Source organism: Falco cherrug, chromosome 4 (genome assembly GCF_023634085.1).
Source record: "Falco cherrug isolate bFalChe1 chromosome 4, bFalChe1.pri, whole genome shotgun sequence".
NCBI lineage: Eukaryota > Metazoa > Chordata > Aves > Falconiformes > Falconidae > Falco > Falco cherrug.
In genome coordinates, this window is record NC_073700.1 from 38,169,947 (window position 1) to 38,187,745 (window position 17,799).

General features: G+C 50.2%; 1 protein-coding gene across 3 annotated transcripts in view; it reads right to left on the reverse strand.

Annotated features, from left to right (window-relative positions):
* The window catches only part of RAB11FIP3 (RAB11 family interacting protein 3), a 77,829-nt gene that overhangs the window by 47,704 nt on the left and 12,326 nt on the right, over nucleotides 1-17,799 (reverse strand). For all 3 annotated transcript variants that reach the window (XM_055709638.1, XM_055709639.1, XM_055709640.1), the window contains exon 2: nucleotides 9,118-9,211. In XM_055709638.1, coding sequence (XP_055565613.1) covers nucleotides 9,118-9,211 — 94 coding nt within the window. The remainder of the gene's footprint in view (nucleotides 1-9,117; nucleotides 9,212-17,799) is intronic.

A 17,799-nucleotide genomic window follows, 5' to 3' on the forward strand; every position in this document is an offset into this window, starting at 1 on the left:
GTCAAGCATTTGATTACACTGAAGCAGAAGCTCTTCTAGATGCTCCACAGCTGCAAGAGGGGACAGTAGCCCTTTGCTGCGTCCTGTGAATCTCACATCAGTGAATTTGGTCACCTCGTTAGCAGGAGTCTTTCCTATCTGAAGGAGAAATGAGCTGCCTAGCGAGTAAGCAGATTTACAGTCAGACTCTATGCACTTGGAAAAGATGATCAAGGAGAAAGACATCTGAGGGACACACACACCAACCCAGGACGAGATGCTGCTCGGTACGGGCAGAACGGGATGGGGATGAAGGAGTGAGCCGTGGTTAGTTGGAACACCAGGGAAAGGTTTCCCTCAGTGCAGGGATGCCCAGTGGAGCCAGCCCTCCTGCTGCCCGCCCAGCACAGCCCAACCCAGCAGCTTTGCAATTAGGACCAATTTCCCAGCAAAGCCACATCACACACAGCCTCTCGTGTCTGAGAGTGAGACCAGGAAATGCTCAGAAGAAACAAGCTTTTGCCACATCAATCTGTCAAGGTGTCACAACGATACACTCACCACACAGTCACAAGCCTCCGGGCTGTGACAGAGCCGGGCACAGCTCACGGAGAAGCAAAAGTCATAGGTGAGCAATTAGCCCTTCATTAACAACACCAGATTGACTGGATTCCTAACGAGAAGTGTTCTGACAGCTCCAGCTTGCCTGCTGGTGTGGCGGCAGCATGATGGGCTACTTACTTGCCTTTACCCAAGCCCAGGGAGGGATGCCTTCCTGAGCTCTGGCCAGACATCGCTGGTGAGGATGAAGGCGGCATTCTCCAGCTTCCTGGGTTGAGCCCAGCATTAATAACCCCTCACTCCGGAGCTAACATCTGAACCTGAGCAATCAAAACAGGCTGGACCGAAACTGCCGCCGCCCCACCTGGAGCCACCCGCCGAGCCCAGCCTCCCCCACGCACTCCCCAAACCGCAGGCCAGCCCAGCCTCCCAGAAGCAGCAGCAGATGTGGAAGGAAACAGCACGCTCCCGACGCAGAAAATAAGACTTACGATGGAGAAATACTGAGACAGCAGATGGGTGATGAGAAGTATCTGTTTTCTAACAGAAGTTGCCTTTGTTTTCTTTTTAGTCATCATCCCTGTAGAAGATCGAGTGTGCTAAGAAGCACTCCAAGGCTCTAATAAAACACTGCTCTCTATTTTTATACCAACCATTTCCCCAAGAAAACAGGTAGTTCCTGCAGAGCTTTTTCTTCCCCTTTGCCAGAGAAATTAGTTTTCTTTTGAGCATCAGACTTAGGCTTTTCACTTGCAATTTAAACTCACCCCAGCTTGCCTCTATCAGGCTTGGGTTATAGTCTGAGCAGCCACCACCAGTTTATTTTAAATCATCAGGCCACACAGAATTCCCTCCGCTCCGTAATTTGCAAGAGATCTGGCTACACAGCAGTGCTTTCCCCTCGCGAGCAGCTGTGTACAAATGGCGATGCTTTGGGCATTTAACCACAGCTGCCATGGTGCGAGGGGCAGCTCTGCAGTGCTGTGAACTGGATTTCCGTCAGACTGCACGTGTGTTTTGGACCTGCAGCCTGTTACACTCCACAGCAGTGACCAGACAGAGCAAGATTTCTCTGGCATAGGCTGCAAAATATTCATAAAGAAGGAATTCTCAAAACGGGAGAGATGCTCGTGCCAATCTCCTGTTCCTCAGGATCCCGAGGGCTGCCAAGCCTTAGCAGCAGTTTTACAGCAGCACGTTTGAGTAATCCCCCGCCATTCTCATCCCAGAGCTGCGAGGAAGCCTACGGACACAGTTTCTCCAACACTTCGGTGCTTCTCCCGAAAGTAGGTCAATGCAGTATGTCATCTGCCAGGCTGTTTTTGGGAAGACGTGCTCCCTGCTCAGGCATGGCGCACACTGAGCCGGCCGGCCTCGTCCCTGACGTAACCCTTCACCCAGCTGCCAAGTTACAAAAATGAATAAACCCAATTGTTTCCGTAAATTTAAAAAGATGACAAAAAAAAAAAGGGAGAGAGAACTGCAAACCAAAAAAGCCACGGTGAGCCAGAAGTGTCGTCCCCCCCCGGCCCCATCAGCCTCCGAGTCCTTTCCCTAGCATGTTATCGCAGGAATAAATAATGACTTAAAAGAGCTCGAGGGTGACGTAAGCTGTGTGGTTCTGCTCCCCACTGCTCTAGAACTCCGCAGCGGGACAGGTTCCACAGCTGAAGAGCATCTTCTCGCCCCCCGCTGCCCCACCACTGCTCCCACTTTGAAGGGGAACAACCAGTTACCCCCACTCATCCAAATCTCCCTGCTTACACTAACGCAGGGAAAGTTTGTAGCCAGAATTAACCTTGCTGAGTCCTGGCAGCTGCACAGCTGGAGATAAATGGTTTTGCAGGCGGCAATTTTGTTCCCAGTTTTGCTTTGAAGAACTAAATATCCCTCCTCCCAGTTGAGCCAGTTTGGAGTTACCCCTTCCAGCATGAAAGGATTCCAAAACGGAGGACAAGCGTGTGTATTGGGAATGTCAAGCACTGACCTCCCATCTCCCCGCTGCCCCACAGCGGGGCACGGGAGCCACAGCCAGGGTACGGGGGGCTGTTACAAACAGGTGTGGAGAACAAGGCTGCATCTGCAGAGGTAGGTGTCCAAGTGGCACAGCTGTCTCCTTGTTTCAAGAGGTTTGATAACAAAGGATTTGACCACAGAGGCTGGGCTAGCAGCTGAACACGCTGTGCAGCATTTTGGGGCTCCTCAGGAGCAGATGACCAAGTTTTCTTCTCCAGAGACACAGTGTGATGCAGGCTGGAGGAAGAGAGCAAACACCCCAGCACCACCTGCCCTGAGGCTTTCGCCTGTGCCCTCCCCTCACCCAGGAACAGTCTCTAGGGATGATAGTTGGGCTGGACTCACATCTGCTCAGCTCTTCATCTGTTTGTGCCATCATGCAGAGGACCTCTGTCCCACCCTCATTCCCCTCATGCCCCAAGCACCAGTCTTTCATAGGAGCATGCCTCTGTGCCTCCAGGTACCCCCGGCCCCCCTCCTGTTAGAGCTGCCTCTGCAGGAGAGGAATGGAGAGAGTGCCCAGGCCATTCTGACCACAGGATACCACCAAAGCAGCCCGCCTCCATCACAAACTAGCACGTACACTCCTAATTCCCTGTCCCCTGTGAGCATGGAGCGTTACATAGACTGAACAGACAGCCCTCACAGCCAGTGGTTTCCAAGACAAGTCTAAGTAGCACCATATCAAGAAAAAAATCCCAAGTTCAGCACTTCCAAGAAAGGCTTGGCTGCTCCTGTCCCTAGCTGAAGGGGTCACAGATGACAAGCATGTGGACTTCAAGCTTAACAAGCACAGTAATGGTGCTACAAGCATCCCTCTGCACTACAGGGACGAGCAGGGACTGATCTACAAAGAACAGCACTACAAAGAACAGTGGGGGCATCCCCCCCGCCAAGCATACGTACAAATTTTAAAACCACATTTAAGTCTTCACTCCTTCCAGGGGCAGAATTAACACTCATCTTCATTAAACTCTTTATCCTAACAAGCAGTACATATATATAGAACATACACACACACACACATATGCGCATGCCAGAGCAGAGCAAGATGCAATGCAAAAAAAATGCAGAAGACACATTCAGAGCAATTTCCATTTTATTCTTGCTCATGAATCAATTTTGATTTCCCATTCATGGCAGCCCCTGTTCCCTGAACAACAGCTGTACACAAAGAGGCATCTGTCCTACCTTCAGCCATCGAAAGAGCTGTCTCCCTAATCGGTGATGGTTTAGCCAGGGTTAGGAACAGGCAAGATCAGCAGGAAAGTCTTCACTGCAGCAATGCTGCATGAATAAAGAGATCAGCAGATCTGATGAGAAGATAGAAAGTGCTCATACCAGTGCCAGAAACTCACAGAGTTTAGTCAAACATGCACACAAGCTCTCCTTCCATCAGCTAAGTTTCAGTGAAGACTTTCCTTTTAAAAAGCAAATGCTTTGAATATTAAATTGGGCCTGGGTATCCCCACTGAGAAAGCGTGCTTAGATGTCAGCAGTAGCCTGTTGCAAGTACTACCGTATTTCCAGCATCAGTCTGGAAGAGAGACCACTGAAGATGCACAAAAACACAGCCTCAGAAATTATTACTGGATTGGGAGTGCGTAAGGGAATGCAAGCTTTGGCTTCTGGAATTATCCCTGTGCAAGGAAAGCTTTCATTTCGCGTAGCAAAAGCCATCTGCAATGCAGATCCTACAGAGGGAAAAAAAAACCTACACACAAGCCCAACAGTGGTTTACATTACCAGACGGAGCCAGATACCCAACACATTCTGCACCTTCAAACGCTCTGTGGAGCCAGAGCGGATCCGTATCACCAAGATAGCAGCCAGCCTGGCTCTCCAGAAATTAATTCAGAGCCACCACACGCTATCTAGCGGACTTACACAAGCACTAAGTGGTTCACGGGCACCTGGAGCCATGATCTCAGAGATGTCATCTAAGCACGATCAGATCCAGAGGCATCTCCAAGACCAGACTGGCTCGGCAAGCAAGGAGTGCGGCGGTGGGAGCGGGGAACGCTGCTGCTCCCCTTGCAGCAAGGCTGCCGAGCACGACCTGCACACAGGTGAGCAACGCAGGGGCAGTTACTCAGACCTGGGTTTGAGATCTGATGTGCAGTTCCCTCTCAGGGCTGTAAGCTTTTAAGATGTAATGCTGAAAGCCTTCATCCAGGGGGAGGGCTGGATATGCGCTTTTCTTGCAGGAAGTTCCCAAACTGGCATTCAGCTACCAGGAACACACCAACCATTTCGGGATATGAAATACCAGCTGCAGAAACTGCAGTCCCTGCTCCGAGGCTACACCCATTGAAACCCTCCCAGGGCTGCTCGCAGGAACAGAGCGATGCAGCCCCACAAAGACTCCCACCGATTACGCGTTCATGCTGCTGCCAGTTCCAATTAGCAACGGCACGGCGCTTTCACACAGGCTCTTTGCAGCAGCCTGCCTGCGCGCTGCCAAAGCAAGCCAGCCAGCCCAGCCCGAGCCCTGACTGCTGGCCAGCCTGTTATTTGCTATTCAACACCCTGCCCTGCGCCCGCCCCAGCCCTGCCTCGCTCCGCACTTTTCCCTTTGGAAACCTATCAAATGCCTTCGGTAAGCCGAACACACTCCTCCTGCTAAATGCCTCTTATTCAACCCCACCGGGGTACATCCACTGAGCTGCAGCTTGTCGGTTCGGCACATCAGCCGGCTCCTGAACCTGGCACTGCCAGGGGTCCCCCCCAGTCTTGCCCCCCCTTGCTCCTGCCAGCGCCCTGCTGTCCCCACAAGCAGGAACTCTGTTATAGCTTCCAGGTTTGGGCGTTGGCTCTGGAGCTGAATTTTCCATCTTCCCAAATCCAAAGAGCTTTTAGTTGAAACATTTGAAAAAAAGGTTTGACTATTTCCACCCTCGGGCCCTCCCCTGAGCTCACAAACACATCTATTCCTCAGTGGATGCACTGTCTGCCCTCGATGCACAGGGGCCCCTTTGTTCAGGGATCAGAAGCCGAAGCAGAAGGGACGGACGAGGCTGTCAGCTCCAACAAGGTACCTTCCCCTGCCTGACACAGCAGTTATTTGAACTGACACCACCAGCAATCTCGCTGCATGCAGGGGCGTACCTGCAGAGCCCATTCCCAGAGGGCTTTTCTTCGGAAGACAGATGTTACAGATGTTTCAGCTCAGAGCATGTGTGTGAATTACACAACTCATTACTGCTTTTGTGTTGGGCTGCTACAAAGAGGAGAGGTTAAATATGTCCTATTGGAGGCTGAGAGGCCTCTGTAGAAAAAACGGGTGTCTGAAGCTTAAAAGGTTTTTAAATATCTGACAAAGGAAGGAATCTGCTGGCGAGCACAACCCTTGTTTGTTTGCATCCAGCTGTGGCTGACACTACCCATACTTGCTGTTTGCCAACTAACACCCCCTCCAGCAGTTCCCGCATCCAACATGCGGCAAACTGGAGCTGCTCTTTGCTCCACGCACCTTGGCTTCCAGTTACAGGCACCACCTCACCACCCCTGTCCCATGGTCAGCTCCTTGCCGTACAAACAGACAGAAACCTCACTCCTAAGCCTTTCCCGAGTGGCTCGCGTACAGTCCCTCGTACCTGTTTTTTTTGGAGAAGATCCCCCATGAACTGTAGCTGCTAAACATGATGAACGCAGCAGTCACACTGGCTGCTCCCCATTTCTTTTTCCCTGCAGACTAGAAAGATGTCCCGTTGAATCTCACTGCTGGTAGCCAAGTGCAATAAGGTTTTCCTCTGGATGTGGATTCCCCAGGCATTACACACATTACCTGGCTTCTTCAAGCACGCTCTGTAAGAGTCTCCTCTTTCACATCGCTATCGTTACTACCTCCACATTATCAGCTTGACAAGTTTTACAATACAAAGCTATAAATATTCCACTTTCCGAGTTATTTACCAGCCCTGACTTGCCGCCAGCATCTGTTTCAGTTTCCCCCTCTGCTTTGCCAGTTACGTGTTGCAGGACTGGCCAGTTGTCCAGGCACCATTCACACAGACTTTAAAAGCAGGCAAACCGCATGCTTCGTGGAGCAGGGGGAGGACAAGGCTGTCCCACCCAGCAGCCACACCACCTCACGAGCAGGAAGGTTGTGAGGAGCTGAGTCTGTCCCAGCAGCAGCTCTGAGCCTGCCTCCCATGCCAGCCTGCTCCTGATGAACGCCTTGGAGCTGGGCACGAGAACTGAGCCCAACGCCCAAGAGCCACAGGCTCCCCTCCTCCCGCAGAGGGGAGACCCCAGGGGGCCCTCCAGACTCCCCCACCCAGAGCACTCTAATGGCAATCACATATATATGCAGCAGGCACAAATATGTGTACGAGGACATCTTCCTATCAAGCCTTCTTTTAGGGAAGGGCAGAAGGTAAGGCAGCCATAACTGGCTGAAGACTCTCACTGAAGTCTCAAACTCAGCTTTTGTAGCATACAAGTCACTTAGCTCTTCCCCCCTCCATGGTCAACATTACCTGGCCAGACAAAGATTACAGTGGCAAAGAGATCAGAATCGTTTCATGGCAGCAGAGAGGTGGCATCGTGGCTTTCAGCGCTGAGTGGTTAAACAGTGCTTTGCTCCACACTGAAGGCAGAGGCAAGTTCAAGGCGCCCTAGGTCAGCATGTTCCTCAGCCAGCGGGAATATACCTGACAGCTGGCACAGGACTAGGACCGAGGAGTTTAGTATCCTCCCTGGACGTAAAGGCTAACTGAATGCAAAAGCAGTCGTAAGAAAAGGAGCTGACTATGCAAGTTTTGCTAGTTTTGTAACCGCACCTTCAGTTTGCCAAGCTAGACCGTAACAGCTTGAGTAAAATCCCAGCTATTCTCCTGCGGAGAGCCTCCAAGAGAGGGGGGGAGAGGGAAAGTGGAGCATCTTTAGAGATAAACCCTTACCCACATTCAGACAGGCACCGCAAGGTACAGTGGCCGACCAAAGAACTACAGAGTACCAAGAAACACAACAGATCTCCCTCTGGCTAAAACCAGGCCCAGCTAGTTAAAAAACCCTTATTAAAAGGGACATCCAGCAGCAAGTATAACCCCTTCTTGCTTTACAAAGGGATGATCGATACTGACTGTCTCAATAGCAGCAACAGCAGCAAATCCTCAAGATCACTTCAACGTGAGCAGCCACTCAGCTGGTGAGATTTAAAAAAAACCCCTCTCTGTACCCTGTCCGGGGATTCTTTTATAGCTCTTTAATGCTGTGCAGTGTTAGAGAGCTCTGCCTTCCTCAACCACTGTAATAAATACATATCAATCTCTTTCAAATTTAATAAATAGAGATCCTAAAAGCTTTTTCTGGATCTGCTTTCCATTCAATTAATATAACACAATACCAGAGCAATGAATTATTGAAGAGAAATACAAGCCAGAGCTTTCACAAACATGCTCTACTCTAATAGCAATTTATTACAAATTAATAGCATGCTGCATTTCCTCCTGCATCATGAGAACTGGGAATCATCTGCACTGTCAAGCTACACCAGCCACGAAAACTTCAGACCTGCCATAAAACACTACAGTCCTGAGCACAAATAAGCTCACAGTGGGAGATGGGAACAGGAGGAGGGATGGACAACCAACAGGAAAAAAAAAGAACTCACTTCTCTGAGCATTTTCTACTCATGAAACAACATGGTTTGTATAGAAATAATCAATCTTTTCCCATCTTTGCTTGTATCAGTCCTCAAAAACATGCTCAGTGTGTGGGGCTGACAACATGGTGCATGTTCATTGCTGCATGAAAGTTTAAGATAAGCATTGCTGTGAACAGAATTGATTAATGCACAATATGATAATTCATATTTGCACATTTAAAATTACATCTGCTCAGCAGGAGGCTTCTAACATTTTTCACACCCTGCCCTTAACAACATGCTTGACCCAAAACGACTCTCTAACAGTCATATTAGAGATTAATCCCAAATTGAAAAAGCAACATCATTTTCTTCAGCAAAGAAATCCAAATGCCCAACCAGCCAGAAAGATACATCACGTTTCACCGAGCTACTGCTCTGGAAGTACTCGCAACAAGCCCATCAAGAGCAACATGGGGATTGTCACAGGCCTGTTTAAAGATCCCCTACCAGTCAGTGAGTTCAAAGCTCTTGTTTAATGTGCTTCTTGCTAGAAATCATCTGAGCACGTTGACCCTCCAAATGCATTAGTGCCCCACGCTGGGAAGGCGTTACGCTCTGCAGCAGACAGGCAGGCATCTCCAGCGGCATGTCAGCCAGGAATCCCTCCTCCGTCAGGGCAGCAAAGCCCCCAAAACCACAGTGGAGAGCAGACGCCAAACCAGAAGGGGTCTTCCCTCAACAGCTTTTCTGTTTCCAACATCTGTTTAGAAATGAACTCTCCTGACAGACAGAAAACACGCAGCCACCACCACAACCGCTGTACCACCTTTTTCAACTCTATTAAACGCACCCAACCTCTCCCCCCAGCCCAGCTTGCCTTCACCAAGCAGCTTCTCAGCTCGGTTAACCCTTGCAGCGTTAGATTCGGTGTCTCCCCATCCTCACTCGCAGCACGGCAGCGAACTCACCTCCATTTTTGATAGCTCTGATCCCTCGATGGAAATCTTCGAAGCTGATGACTCCAAGTCCACTTGGATCGAGGTACTTTGTTAGGTCCTTTACCTGCAAACACAAAAGCAGGGTTACCCACAGAGCCCTTCAGGGAAACAGCATCTTCCATCAGAGAAACACCTTGTAACACTTTTTTTTCTCCTTACAAGAAAAAGATTTGAGCTAACGACAGTGAATTTCTTAAACCGACACCAAAGCGTGGCCATTCTCCTTGAAGGGAATATGAGTAATCAGTATGGAGGGGTTAATTAGCACTTGGCTGGTGCTGAAACTATCGGTTAGTCTTGGAACATATGTTAGGGCAGTACTTCTTGCAACCCGGTCCTGCTCTGCCAGGGGTTTGTTTATTTTTATGGTTTCTAAAGAGGTCCTATCTTAATTGGGAAAATTCAGTAATAGGCTGCCCAGTAGGAGGGCCCAATTAATAGGATTCAGTGATAACGAACTGCTCCATGTTACAAATTTAGACCATATAATTGAAACATTTTCACAATTAGACAATGCCCAAGGGGGCAGGAATCACGTCAGCCAGCGAGGATTAGGATGCGGCTGCTGGAGCAGGCGCACATGGAGCGGGGGACACTTGCGAGACCCAGTGAGGACGATCTGGGCTCCTCGAAGAGAAGCGGCAACATCCTGAGGGCAAACCCACAGCTGCTCCTCACGGTTCAGCCAAAGGCTTAGGAAAGGTGCCGTTGGCTCCTTCCTTCCAGGCTGTCACAAGCTCACCCTTCAGAAAACCCTTTACACCACTGATGCTTCTCAAGCCAAGACAATTCAATTATTTTTAACAATTTAAATTTTGAAGGTGCTCAGAGCCGCCCGACTCATTCTGTGTCAGCAGGGGGGTTGGTTTGCTTTCTTTTTTCTTAAACCCAGGTATGCGTTTATACAGGGAAATCAGATATGCAACAAGCTCGGAGCTGTTCACCCATGTATCCACGTGGTTTCCAACACGTCTGGGAGAGGCAGGCGATGTCTCTGCTTCAGACACCCCACCTCCCCACAGCAGCGCTCAGCACCTGGCAGGGCTGGGACCATAAAAACCACCCGGCAGTGCCTCTGCGGGGGTGGCCACGAGCCCCAGCATAGTACAGGCTTGCCCACCCGCCAGCTTACCCCATCACCAACAGGGAGAAGACAACACAAGCATCTTTTCTAGTTTCCTGGGGAACTTTTTTGATAGATAACAAAAGTGCTGAACTCGCCACGCATTGACTTGAGTGAGTCAGGCTTCTTGTATGTCAAACAAAGGTATTTTAGAGTAATAAAAACAACTCTCAGGAATGTGTCAGTTCTAGTTAATGCATCTGGCACCTTCTTTGAGTTCAAAGGCTGTAGCTTAATTTGTTATCTGTGTATACAGATAACAGAAATGCAAGTGACATTTCATCAAACTCGATAAGCCTGTAAGCTACGATCATGACACACTCAAGTATAGTTTCTGCAATGGTCCAGCCGCAGTGACACAGGGACACGCCAGGCAGGGCTGCTCACAGCGCTGCCACAGTGTGGGCAGCTCCTCGGGACAAGGAGGGTGTAAGCCCCCGTGCCCACCCCCCAGCAAGGCACCTCTCCCACACCGGTGCTTGTGCAAGAGACAGAGCAGCCGGACAAGTATCTTGTTTATGCAACAGAACCACCTATAGATTTAAATTGAGCCGTGGGCAGGAGGAAACAAGGGGAAACGTTTCTTAAAACTTCACAACCCTGACATTACGGACGCAAACAACCAATAGCCACACAACTGATGAAGCTCAAGCCCATGGTGGTATGTTTGTGCTGATCCAAACCTGCCTGTATTTGCTGCTCAGGTTTAAAAAGAATTAACTGTTACATCGAGACACCACCACCAGACTGAGTGTGGTGGCCACTGACACCCACAAGAGCTCATAACACACAGAAAACAGACCATGAGCAGGGCCTGCCTGTGCCCCCGGCCCCTGAGAGAGGCTGTGTGTCCTGTGCGCCAGCACCCAGCATCTCCCAGCACCCACAGTAACGAGCCAGGGGGGACATCCTTGCCCATGAGCATCTCACTCTGCCTCTGGGGCTGCAGGCTCCAGAAGCTCACTGCCTGCTCTGTTCAGCAGTGCCTTCTTTTAAACTCTTCTGCACCTGCACCTATTTTCTGCTATTCCATCAACTGTCTCACAGTTCTACCACTGAAAGATATGGAGAGGTGCAAGTATGATCCCTGTGGACCACACTCACCCTCCCCAGCCAGGCAGCTGCTCCAGCCCCTTGGCCATTTTAATCATGTTCCCCATCACCCTCCCATCTTTTTTGAAGATGAAGACCAGAACTGCACACACTAGCCAAGACAGGGTACATCAAGATCTTGAATGATGCCAGAGACCCTCAGTGCTACTCTGATACCCCCTCCTGATACCCACTGCACTGCTCACACCCGAACTGTCACGGCACTGAGCCACCCACACCGGGAATGGCCAACGACAGCGCTGGCATCTCGCTCCTGGGTCATAACTGCCAGTATTCTTCATTTTGATGATGAGGCTAAAAAAGCTACCTTATGTAGGACAGTTGGGAAGAACCCCAAGCGTTACGGCTCAAACTGGTTTAGATTAGCAAATCTTCGCAGTTCTGAAGTCACAGATTTGTTGGTTTTAGCTGAAGACTGATGTGCAAGAGCGGAGTAGTTAACACCGTGCTCCTATTAGCACAAAAGCAAAAGTTAACACTCTACCAAACGGCAACATTAAGCAAAAAACAGGCCACAGTCACGTGGAGGTTCCTGCTTTTGGCCAGCAAGACATATTTAAAATACAGGCTTTGCTCAATGTGTGTGTTTGTAGCTGGTTACAAAGTCTCGTTGACGAAAGAGCACCTAGAAACACAGCGCATTAAAGAGTCAGAGGATGACTCTGTTTAAACAGCTGACTTAAATCCTGGTGGAAAGTGAGAGGTTTAAACTCCTTGCAGTCAATCTGCTTTAAGCTGAGCGTGGCCGCAGGCTGCAGCAGCGGAACCAGTGGTGAGAGCTGCCAGGGGCTCTGCTCCCCCCACGGGGGGACACGGCACAGCCCAACCCAACGGCAGAGTGAGCTCCTCGCACGACCCCAGAAGGGATCCTCCTGGTGAGGGACACAGAGGGTGAAGCAGACTGGGGAGGAGGAGGAGGGGGGAGGTCACCTGGCACCTCAACAACCGAATAAGAACTACTCATTGCACCAACTACACCAGCACGTCTTCAGAGCCCTGCACGCTGGCAGGGCATTTCGCCTTCCAAAACCAACCGGACTGGGTGGCAACCAGCACCCACCCCCAGCAGCCCCTCCAAGCTCCAGCCCCCGGCCCCATGCTATTCTGCACCGGCCGGCCACAGCTTCCCCACCATGTCAGGCAAGAGGAGACTCCTCGCTTCGACGCAACGAAACCAGTTCAGTACATGGTTTCAAGCCCCAGTTAAAGCCAACGGTGGCGACTCCCAAGTTCAAATTCACACAAAGGCTTGGCAGCCACGCAATGGAAGCTTTCCAGGGAGGGGAGGGATGCCCCAGCTGTGAGCGGCTCCGTTAAGCAGGCTGGAGGAAAAGGAAGCTCCAAGCCTTTTCTTTTTATCCTTACGTCCCCACCACATCGCAGATGGATTCAGCAGAACAAAATATCCACTGTGCTTGTTTTAAGCACTGACCTCTGAAGGAAGCGAGGGCTGTTGCCGGCCAGCCCACACCCCTCCTCGTAACCCCTGAGCCTGCCAGAAGTTTTCCCTCGTATTCTGGCAAAAGCTGGGGCTGTATCAGCTTCCAAAAATAAATTCTTTGGAGGGGTGAAATGAGGGTGGGAGATTTCTAGCGGCCACAGCAGTCAGGCACCCCACAAGGCAGAGCTGGCTGAGCTCAGCTCCTGCAGTCGTTTGGTATCTCACACGGACGATGCTTCCAGGGCCACTGCTTGCCCTCCACACCACGTAAGCTAGCCACTTGATGACACTGTGGCGAGAGGAATAAGTCAGCGTTTCAGTACTGCTTCACTGTACACAGATGCTGGAAGCAAACCCACAGGAGACAAAGAAGAGGAATTGGTGTTGACGTATTCCTCAAATATCCCCAAACACCCGAGGCAGGCCAGCAAGCAGGCTGCAGTTCCCACCATGAACTTGTGCACCTGCAGTCTCACACTGGCGGCGATAAGCAGACAGACGCTTTCGCCTTGAAGTCGCTCCCTCCTTTCCTTGAAGAGGATCCGACACAGCGTCTCCCTCCTCTGAGTAACAGGACAGGCGCTGAGGTAAGCCACGGCAAACTGGGCGAGGGTGAAGAGCAGGTCTACTTAGTAGATGACTTCTACTCTCAGGTCCCCAAAGGGACCAACCACATGGATTATGTTCAAAAAGAACCTAGAGAGATGTTAGATACCTAGAGAACCCAGAGAGCTGTTAGAAGGACACCGAGAGACCTGTCCAGATAAGGAACAGCACACCAGAGGCTTACCCGGGTTGAACCGGGTGTCTGCCTTGGTATGTTTTGGCCGCTTGAGCAATCAGCACGGACAATCCAGCCCATCCAGGAAAAAGACAACAGAACCAGTAAGCCCAGTCTAGATTCTGACTGGGTGACACAGCCTGCAAATTGCTGGCTGGGCCTTGATTTTAACCCAAAACATCAGATGAGCCATTAACACAACTGCCAGAGGAAGACCTTCACCGGGGAATTGCTGCCATACTTCACCCCAGCACGCAGCGCTGGCTGGGGACCACTGCAAAAAGCAGCAGCTACCTACGAGCAGTCCGACACGCATTCACGTTTCAATTATTAAAAACTGTTTCCACAGAAAGGCAAAGGTTTAAGCTTAAAAAGCGCGCATGGGGGCACTCAAACCCGAGCTTTGAAAGCAACTACTCAGTGTGAGGGTGGGTTGGGTACCCCCACCTCAAGTAGCCGTTCCAGCAACTAGGTTGTGGTGGGCAAGGGGAACACATGGTTTCACACGTCCATCCCAGCTGGCTCCAGCTGCCAGCCCCGCTGCCGCTGGGCTCAGCAAGCCCCCTGGACACCAACGTGCGGCTGTCAGCAGGCTGCGTGCAGGGAAAGACCATCACGCTGCACAAAAGACCATCACAAAAGCTCAAAAGGAGCAGAGCTCCGCTACAGGGGATGAAACAAGAACGCGCTGGGTCCCCTGCACAGCCCTCTCCCACAAACACACACCACTGCCATGCAGTTCTTACCGCCACCCCTTCCCAAACCATTTACCGATAGGAAATTTTTCTCTCCTGAATGGAATATGACAGAGGACTAATCGGTTTAAGGACCTCACCCTTGTCTCTTACACTACAGAAGAAATGGGAGCCTTCGTGGTCAAACCGAAACACAAAGCGAGGCGGGACCAGGCAGGGAAGCGGCAGCTCCAGCATCAGCCTCCAAAAGGCCGGCTCCCACCCGGAGCCCCCCGGGAAAGCCTGCGGAAGGAAAGCAGCTGCCCCCTCGGTGGGCAAGGACCCTGCGTATGCACAAGGGGAAGCGAGTAACAGCAGCTCTTCACCACCGCTGTCAACAGGCCAGGAAGGTTTCCAAAACATTTATGTAGCTGTTTAATCAGCTTTTCACAACCAAGCACAGTGCATGCAGACGTCGCTCCCCACACATCTGGACATTTGGCTTGAACACGGGCTTGAACAGAAAATAAAACTTTGCTTGCAATCCAATGCTGAGCTTTCTCTATCAGCCTCTACTTCTCATTTTCTCCAGCTGAACTGTGCTCCTCTTTGCTGCCCGCACGCTCTGCTGCCTGGATCCCTGCCTGCCTTGGTGCAAGGCTCCACGCTATGTTAAACATGCTCAAAGCCAGCCTTTATCTTCTGTTTGGCCTTTAAAAAGGCTGCTCAAACCACCTCCCCCCATCTGAAGTCTCGGGATTGTAGCAGAATCTGGTTTACCAGGCTCCGTCTGCAGACGGCCTGCCATGCCCGGCAGCGCCAAGCTGGCCCGCTTCATGCTGCCGGTGGGAAGGGTCTCCAGCAGGGACAACACGTGGGGCAGCAGGAGCAGACCCCTGCCCGCCAGCAGTCACCACACGAGCCAGCACACTTTCTCTGCCAATTTACAATTTGAGGACTTTCAAGCAAAACAGAGGACCAAAAATATCTTAACATCCAGTGGGTCTTGGAGCTTTAAACATAGGAAACTCATTTATATGGAATGTAAATCCAGGTACCTCTCACATAACTCTGACTACCCTCTTCTGTCTGCAAGAAGCCCAAATCTGCTCTGAACATCTTTTATCTTTGGGGGAAAAAATAGTACTGTAAATCACACAATCCCTGAACTCAAGCGGCAAGAAAGCGAGCACCACCCAGGCATACCCGCCAGATGAGGGCATTTTCAGCCAGTAAGGTGCAGGAGAGGGCTCAGCCAGATGCCCTCCTCTTTATCTTTAGCCAGATCTTTGGCGTGAAGTGGTACACAGGAATTTAACAGAGCAAGCACACACAATGTAAAAGTCTCTCATGGTTATGCAAAGGTGGATGCAGCACCGCTACCCTCTGCACTGAACAGAAGGGTACGGAGCCAACATACTCATTTGCTTGTAAAAACCCACTTTGTTTCTCAAGGCTAAACCCATCCTTTGAAGAAAAAAAAAATAATTTCTTTTAAAATGCTAATTACAGAAGTAGTTGTATTTTTTAATCTTTGGGAAATGTGCAAACATGCTGGAACTGCTAAATCTCCTGCAGCCAAACACTGGAGCAGCTGTGCAACCTGCCAAAGACATCGCTGTCCCTATACAGCCGTCCTCTTTAGATCATGCAGTCGCTAAATCAATGGGTTGCAATGTGATCAGCTAAAATGAATTGATCCCTGTTAATGCAGCATTTGTCTGGGCTAAGACAACATCCATCCCCCCTGTGCTGGGTGCTGAGAGAGCACTAACATGCTGGCAGCGTGAGCAAAACTTAACGTTGCTTCATGCGACGTATTTCCCAGACTGTTGCTGTGATGTGAACCACACTCGCACTGATGCCAAAGCCAGCAGCACCCTTTCCAGCCCTCCACTTGGGCTGCTTCACCAACAGCAGTGAACAAGCAGGCTGAGTGGAAGGCCGGTAACTCAGGATTACGCTGGCTCCAGCAATGTTTATAGGAACTGACTCCATAATTTGTTAAAGGATCTGGCGTTACAGAAAACAGGCAGAACCTCAGAGCAGGTTTCTATTCTGCTGCAATTACACCTAATTAACTAACCTTTAAAACACCCTCAAGGAGACAGATCTAATTACAGGGAGAAGCAATGGTCAATTGTGAGTAAGCGGTGCAAGAGCTGCATTATTTATTTCACAAGTGGCAGTGCTTATCCAGGGCTGCTCCGAGTGCGCTGCGCTCTGAGCTTTGTCAGAAGCTCCAAGAGCAGATAAGTAGGCAGATTGCATCTCTCTTTAAAGGTCCACCATAAACAACACTTAGTGAAGATGCTTTCTGCAACATCCCTCCCTATCTTGCACAGACATCAGTTCCCCTGTCCTTGCTGCCACTTCAGTCCCAGAGGCTTCTGACACTTGAAATCAAGAAATCTTTCTGAGAAGGAGACAAAGACAGATTCAGCCTGGTTTATTCTCATCTCTTCCTGCTATGGAAGAAATAATCAAACCTACTATTTAAGGCAAAAGGGGAACAAACCTCCCATGTTTCTCCATCAGCCTGCAAATATTTAAAGAACTGGAAGGGGAGAGGGATCACCCACAGACCAAGGGAAAGAAGCCCCAGTAGTTTGACTGTTTCAAGGAAACAAACTGAGCAAGATCCCCAACAGGAACAAGCTCCCTTCCTTTCCTACCTGCCCAGGATGACAATATCCTCGCCATTTAACACATCCACTTCCTAACAAATCCTCCTTCCTCCTGTTTACCCAAGAGAAAAGCTGCTCCGCGTGCCGTCGCCTTTCGATGCATGTCACCTGCTTGGGGCAGTTTCCACACCAGTCCTGCACCCAGCTGACTTTGGCCTTGGGACTGAGTACTTCATGAACAGGAGAGAATTTCCTCCCCAGCAAATGATTACTTTCCCTTTTTGGAAGTTGATGAAGTCTCCAAGTCAACTGTGAGCCAAGAACAAGCCCAAAGCTGATGCAGAGAAGCAAGTCTCCTGCATTTGCCACTGTCCGGGTGCCATACGCATCGGGAGCGTGCAAAGGAAAACTTCCCTTCAAACGTTCCAGATTCAACAGGAAGAGCAACAAGATGCCAGAATACGTTTTAAAGAGCTGGCGGCCAAAAAAAAGCCTGAGGACCCAGATCCTTCCTGTCGACTTTCACAAGAAGCCAGAAGACATTGGTGCACCCAGCCAGATCCTCAGTGCCCAGCGTGTGGCCGAAGTGCCACATGCCTTTGCCAGCCCAGATCACTCATATTCAGCAGTTTTGGGTTTTTCACCTGCTGGTAGAAATTCCTCTGGTCTGTACTATGTAAGAGGAGTGAGTGCAGAACCTTTTCGGACTTGAACTTTTTCGGACTAACACCGCCAGCTCCAAGACTTACTTGCAGGCATCTGTAACACCCCTATGCTAACCACAGCTTCAGGAGCCACGCTTTGTTATATTTTTAAGCGTGTTCTCAAATTTCAAGTATGACTATTTCCAAATTGTCCATTGATTGTTGTCACTGAAGCATAAAAACTTATTT